Source organism: Homarus americanus, unplaced genomic scaffold, assembly GCF_018991925.1.
Source record: "Homarus americanus isolate GMGI-L3 unplaced genomic scaffold, GMGI_Hamer_2.0 scaffold24260, whole genome shotgun sequence".
NCBI lineage: Eukaryota > Metazoa > Arthropoda > Malacostraca > Decapoda > Nephropidae > Homarus > Homarus americanus.
The window spans coordinates 1,014,115-1,021,135 of record NW_024721079.1 but is presented as its reverse complement, the minus strand read 5'-3'; the positions used below and the strand labels follow the sequence as shown (position 1 = coordinate 1,021,135).

At 46.6% G+C, this 7,021-nt stretch overlaps 1 protein-coding gene across 1 annotated transcript in view; it reads left to right on the top strand.

Moving 5' to 3' along the window:
- The window catches only part of LOC121861330, a 37,641-nt gene that overhangs the window by 26,372 nt on the left and 4,248 nt on the right, over window positions 1-7,021 (top strand). The window contains exon 16 of the mRNA XM_042358977.1: window positions 6,825-6,924. Coding sequence (XP_042214911.1) covers window positions 6,825-6,924 — 100 coding nt within the window. The remainder of the gene's footprint in view (window positions 1-6,824; window positions 6,925-7,021) is intronic.

Genomic DNA, 7,021 nt, shown 5'->3' with positions numbered 1-7,021 from the left:
GAGTGATCAGTTTTTGCTCAGAGCTTTTTTAATGATATTCTTACACTGGTTCAGCTCCAGATAATGGTAGAGCATGGAAAGAACACGATAATGATGTTCCTACTTGATACAAATTCACTTTCAGGAAATTTACTCGATTTATATGTGCGTGTGAATGATAAGTACTGTAACATGCATTCGGTGAAAGTGACACGGAAGTAATGTGTTCAACTCCGGATATTTAAGTACCTAAAACTTTGTAAGCCTGAATATTCAAACATCTTAACGGAATAAACCAAATTCGTGACCTCAGACAGAAAGGAGGTAAAGGGTAACATAACAAAAGAGTAACATGAGGAAAGAGACACGTTAAAGGACTTATTGCCAGTTGTTGTTGGTGCCTGGTGAAGAATCTCTGGTGACGGAAAGACATTGTCGTGTTGGTCGCGTTACTGCAGTTATCATAGTTTAATTATTTCCTGTTTTAACTTATACATCATCTAGACGCTTTAAATAACTCTGAGGAAAGACACATAACAGATCACAATGACAAGTTTTATAGCGGAGAAACTAATAAGAGGATAATTATCGATTAAATGTGATGTGTTCCTGAAGGTAAAGATGTTTTGGGACCTGACAACAAGTGTTCAGATTCATGATGGATGGAGAAAGTATTAGCATTTCGCTGTCCAAGTAAGAGCTAAATGAGAAAAACAAAAATGATTCGGACACTAATACGACTTAATTTTTTTTTTAATAATCTTTTGAAAACAAGTCGACTATTTTTTTTATTAACAGTGACTTGCATCCGTTAATACCAGACTAATAAAGCATTTTTTTTCTCGCTTTTAACATCTTACAAAAAACTAAACTTATTCTTACTATTAAAAGAAGATTCCTCATCCTGTGATTATTGCTGTCGGGATACAGTAGTTTCAGGTGAACGTGAGCACACAGTCAGTTACGTGTCAGCTGAGGAAGAGAGCACACTACACTCTCTGTCTCCCTTTAGTGGTAAACTTATACAGTATTAATCTTCTTTTTGGTTGGTTTGCCTCTTGACTTGTACATCAAACAATATTCTGATCTATTATAAAATATGCCATTGTTGCCAGTTATAATATTGCATTTACTTGGTAGTCCATCGTCGCCTTTCAGTATAACTTTTAATGGGTTCGTAGGTGTGTGTGTGTGTGTGTGTGTGTGTGTGTTTGTGTTTCTCTGACTCCTGAACTAAATGAAGGTCAATCTTACACCTCAACCTGCCTTCGTCCGCTTTTTCCATCCTGTCATCATCAAACCTGTCTTCAATATCAACCAGTGAGATTATTTTGAATTATCACCGAATGAAAGCAATATATAATCAATGTTTTAGAGATATAAAAAAAAATTATTATTGATATGTAGCTTAAAAGGTGAATATTATTATTATTGTATTCTTAAACACAAGTAGAATATTTATATGAGTATTTTTAACTAGGCGTATGTATATTTTTCAGTCATTTATGGTTTTGAAAGCATAATTGATTAGTTTTATTTTATTTTTTTTACGAAATTACCCCATTGTGTTTTTATGGTCACACACACACACACACACACACACACACACACACACACACTACATCAACCAGTATCAGTGACCAGATTAGATTAGGTCTTACGAGGTTACTTTACACAAGATTAACAAACTAAGGGATTAAGTGAGTAAGCTTTTGTATTTCTATGATGTTAATATATTATCATATAACAAGGGTGACCAATAATGGAGTACAACTATTCACCTACCATATTACAATGGATTAACCTAACCTAACCTCTTATAATCGCCACTCAACAGTTTCGGCCGTTTTCCGCCACTGTGTGTGTGTGTGTGTGTGTGTGCACTTAAAACTCGTTAAAAACCACTCTCGTTACATTGTAGGAAAATAGTGTTTTTTAGATGGTGTAAGAGAAGGGCGAGCTTTGTATTATTAGATGGTACAACATTAACTAGCTTTTCCCTCCTCCAAGCCTACCTGCCTACCTACTCCCCTTTGCCACACTGCCCCCCTCCCTACCTCTGCTCTATCTTGCTTGTCACCCTCCACCCTTTCTAAATACTTGCTTCATTATCTATCTTTCTGTCCGCTTGTCTTCCTGCCTTCCATCCTGCCTTCCTCCATCCCATCCTGCCTTCCTCCATCCTATCCTACCTGCCTCTTTTCCATCCTGCCTCCCTGCCTGTCTTCCTTCCTCCTCCCCTGAGAGAATCTGTTCTTTGTTCTTTTGACCGCTGAAAAGAGAAAGTTTTCCCTCAGTTTTTCTTTCTCATCTGTGTGTGTGTGTGTGTGTGTGTGTGTGTGTCGTAGAATAAGTCTTTTCTCGGTACACAAGGAGGTAGTGTGGTTGGTTGGCATTTCACATCCCTGACTGTAAAACTTTCTTTGTTTGAAAGTATTGGAAAAGATTTAAAAGTTTATATTCAGTTTATTAGGCAAATTATAAACCACAAATGAAAGGTTGATTGAGTTAAGGTTTATGAGTTATGTTTATTTATCATAGTTGACACCCCTCTGGTCCTCCCCTCACATGACACCCTCTGGTCCTCACATGACACCCCCTCTGGTCCTCCCCCACTCACACCCCACACTGACCTCCATGACACCCTCTGGTCCTCCACCACATGACACCTCTGGTCTTCCCTCACATTCCCTCTGGTCCTCCCCTCATGACATGGTTCCTCCACTCACATGGCACCCTCTGGTCCTCCCTCACATGACACCCCTCAACCTCCCCTCACATCGGTTTCTCACTCGGACCCCCTCTGGTCCTCCCCTCCACGACATCACCTCACACACCCTCTGGTCCTCCCCTCACATGACATCCCTCTGGTCCTCCCCTCCCACAGACACCCCTGCCTCCCCTCTGGTCCTCCCCTCACACCCCCTCTGGTCCTCCCCTCACATGACACCCTCTGGTCACTCAATGACACACCCTCTGGTCCTCCCCTCACATGACATCCTCGGTTCTACCTCATGACACCCTCTGGTCCTCCCCTCACATGACACCCTCTGGTCCTCCCTCATGACACCCTCAGGTTCTCCCTCACACCCCTCTGGTCTCCCCTCACACCCCCCTCTGGTCCTCCCACATGACACCCTCTGGTCCCCCTCACATGACACCCCTATGACACCCCCTCTGGTCCTCCCCTCACACTCACATGACACCCTCTGGTCCTCCCCTCACCCCTCACATGACACCCCTCTGGTCCCTCCCCCTCACATGACATCCCCTCGGTCTCCCTCACAGGACCTCTCTGGTCCTCCCTCACATGGTCCTCGACACCCTCTGGTCCTCCCTCACATGACACCCCTCCTCCCCTCACATGACATCCCTCATTCTACCCTCAAATGACACCCCTGGTCCTCCCCTCACATGACACCCTCTGGTCCTCCACTCACATGACATCCCTCGGGTCCTACCCTCACATGACACCCCTCTGGTCCTCCCTCTCACATGACACCCCTCTGGTCCTCCCCACATGACACCCCTCTGGTCCTCCCCTCACATGGTCCTCCCCTCACACACCCTCTGGTCCTCCCCTCACATGACCCCTCCATGACACCTCTGGTCTCACATGACACCCCTCTGGTCCTACCCCTCATGACACCCCTCTGGTCCTCCCCCTCACATGACACCCTCTGGTCCTCCCCTCACATCCTCAGGGCTTACCCCTCTGGTCCTCCCACATGACACCTCTGGTCCTCCACATGACATCCCTCGGGTTCTACCCTCATGACACCCCTCTGGTCCTCCCCTCACTGACACCCTCTGGTCCTCCCTCACATGACACCCTCTGGTCCTCCCCATCTGGTCCTCCACATGACACCCCTCTGGTCCTCCCCTCACACACCCCTCTGGTCCTCCACATGACACCCCCTCTGGTCCTCCCCTCACCATGACACCCTCGACCCCCACAACATCCCTCTGGTCCTCCCTCACATGACACCCCTCTGGTCCTCCCCTCACATCCCTCAGGTTCCCACACATGACACCCCTCTCCCTCACATGGGTCCTCCCCCCTGCACACATGACCCCCCCCCTGGTCCTCCCCTCACATGACACCCCTCTGGTCCCTCTCCCTCAGGTCACATGGCACACATCTGACACCCTCTCTGGTCCTCCCCCTCACATGACACCCCTCTGGTCCTCCACTCATCTGGTCCTCCCTCACATGACATCCTCGGGTCTCCCCTCAAATGACACCCCTCTGGTCCTCCCCTCACATGACACCCCTCTGGTCCTCCCCTCACATGACACCCCTCTGGTCCTCCCCTCACATGACACCCCTCTGGTCCTCCCCTCACATGACACCCCTCTGGTTCTCCCCTCACATGACACCCCTCTGGTCCTCCCCTCACATGACACCCACAACTGTAGGGTGGGGTGTTGTATTCGGTTATGTCTGTCTGCCTGTTTTTGTGCCCCCCAAAATGAATCACTAGGATGGCCTCCTCACTCTGGTCAGGGATTGTTAGAGGAAGTCCAGTGAAATGTTGACTAGAGTAGCTTGTGTGTGTCTTAAGTGGAGAGGATGCTGAGTGGGTGACTGAAGTAAGTTACTGGAGTGGTCAACAAGTTTACCGGGGCGCCCAGTGGGGTGACTACTCCGGTCCTTAGATAAAAAGAGTAAAACTTGATTAACCTTACACAAAGGTGACTGCTTCTTTAACTAATACACAGACCCTCGAGTCAACGTGATAACACAAGTTGTTGTAGTTTATATGATACATTACCAAGAAAATTCTGTTGTTTATGAAGCTAAACGAGCGTCATTAACATCCTTTTGTTGTTTTCACAGCTCAACAATATTCACTTTCAACCTTTTTTGTTTTACCTCTGAACTCTTTGCTGTGCGTGTCTTGAAACTTGCCGAATTGGACGGCAGCTCGGGGTGAAGTAGAAAGGCACAGCCCCAGCAAGAATAGGAGGCAACATTTTTCTCTTCCTCGACAGTCAGCGACTAGCCGTCAGTGCTGCAGCTTCAAATCCACCTTCTCTGGACCTGACCTATTGAGGTGACGTAAAAAAACAATCGTTAACGTGAAAAAGATTTTTAGTGTCGGTACCACCACCATTACAGTACCACCGTCACCACCACCATCGTCACCAACACCACCGTCACCACCACCACCACCGTCACCACCACCATCGTCACCACCACCACCGTCACTACCACCATCGTCACCACCACCACCGTCACTACCACCACCATCACTACCACCGTCACCACCACCACCGTCACCTCCACCAGCAGCAATAACAAGAAGCAGTCACAGTTGCTACAGGATTCAGTGTTGAACGTTTTTATTTAGACTATTAACATGTTTAGTGCAATTTATAAATCTCGCGGCAGTGATGACAACAGTTAGTTAACCTACGTGATTTATGTTCCTTTGTGTCGTTTACCTACGCCACCCCTAAGCCACCCATAACCCCATACCCACACACCACCCCATGGGCCACACATCCCACCCATGGGCCACACATCCCTTAGTGTTACACAAGTTACACACCAACCTATGGATCACACGCTAGGCCATGGGTCACATACCAACCCATGGATCACACACTAGGCCATGGGTCACACACTAAGTCATAGATCAATCACTAAGCCATGGGTCATACACTAAGCCATGGATCACACACTAAGCCATGGGTCACACACCCCACTCCATGGGTCACACACACCAGCCCATGGATCACACACCAGCCCATGGGTCACACACTAAGCCATAGGTCACACACTAAACCATGGGTCACACACCTAAGCCATGGGTCATACACTAAATCATGGGTCACACACCAGTCCATGGATCACACACTAAGTCATGGGTCAGACACCACCCCATGGGTCTCACCATGGTAGAATGTAGCAATATAAATTTATGCAATGGGGTCAACAGCCGCCAGGGAGAGCAACTCTTCTCCTTTACTCAGTCTGACACAACTCACAGGTGACCTTCAACCCCAGTATATGAGCAAAAAGGGGCAGAACATCCACATTATTCGATGAGTTGCCCAAGGCGTCTTTCACTCGAGCGCCAAGTAAAGTAGATAGGAGGGGAAATATAGAGAATAATCCCCAAAGTGTATATATTAATGATGTCTTTTGATCTATGTAAAATGGTCCAAAATACTCATGGAACCGAGGAGAGGAGCTGAGGAGTGCATATTATCTTCGCAGCGTCAGGCAGGTTAGGAAGTACGTAGGCAGGTAAAGGTCACACACTGATCTTAGCGTGGGGAGGAAAGTGGGACGCGGAGTGAATACGAGAAACTAGACGCAGTTTTGGTGTAGCCTAGAGGTGTGATTATTGTGTTGCAAGTTTGTGTTGCCCCTGACCATCTTGATCTCTCTTTTAATTAATGTTTTATGTAAATACTGTTGGAAGAAATACTGACACACACACACACACACACACACACACACACCGTCCAAGAGAAAGGAAAACTCTCCTAAACTCACGAGTGCATATAAGGCTTCACCTAACCCCAGCTATATACAAAAGCTGATTCTTTCGATCTTGAGAAAATAAAGTGTAAGTTGTCAGTTTCAACGATAAATTATAAGGCTTCAATGTAAAGTTTCATCAGTCGTGGATTAGTTTGGAAATAGAGTAGTTGATGGATGGAGCAATTTACCAAACATCATTAACTCGAACACGCTGGGTAGCTTTAAATATCGGTTGGGCGGATATATGAGCGAAAGGGGTTGGGTGTAAACAGGACTGTCCAGTATGAGCCACTAGGCCCGCAGCAGTTTCTTCCATTCTTACGTTTTAATTATGTTCTTTTACTTGCAGCTGAAACATAAGATAGTGGACCCAGAAGAGAAAGTTTTGAACATGGCGCCGTCAGAGAGCTATCACGACCACCCCTCCTCCGCCCAGCAAGACGAAACAGGTACAGGTGGCAGTCTGGCCAGAGCCACAACATGACGTAATCTCTCAGTTGCTGGTTGATTTATCATATCCATAATTTTTTGTTTAGATTTACTCAC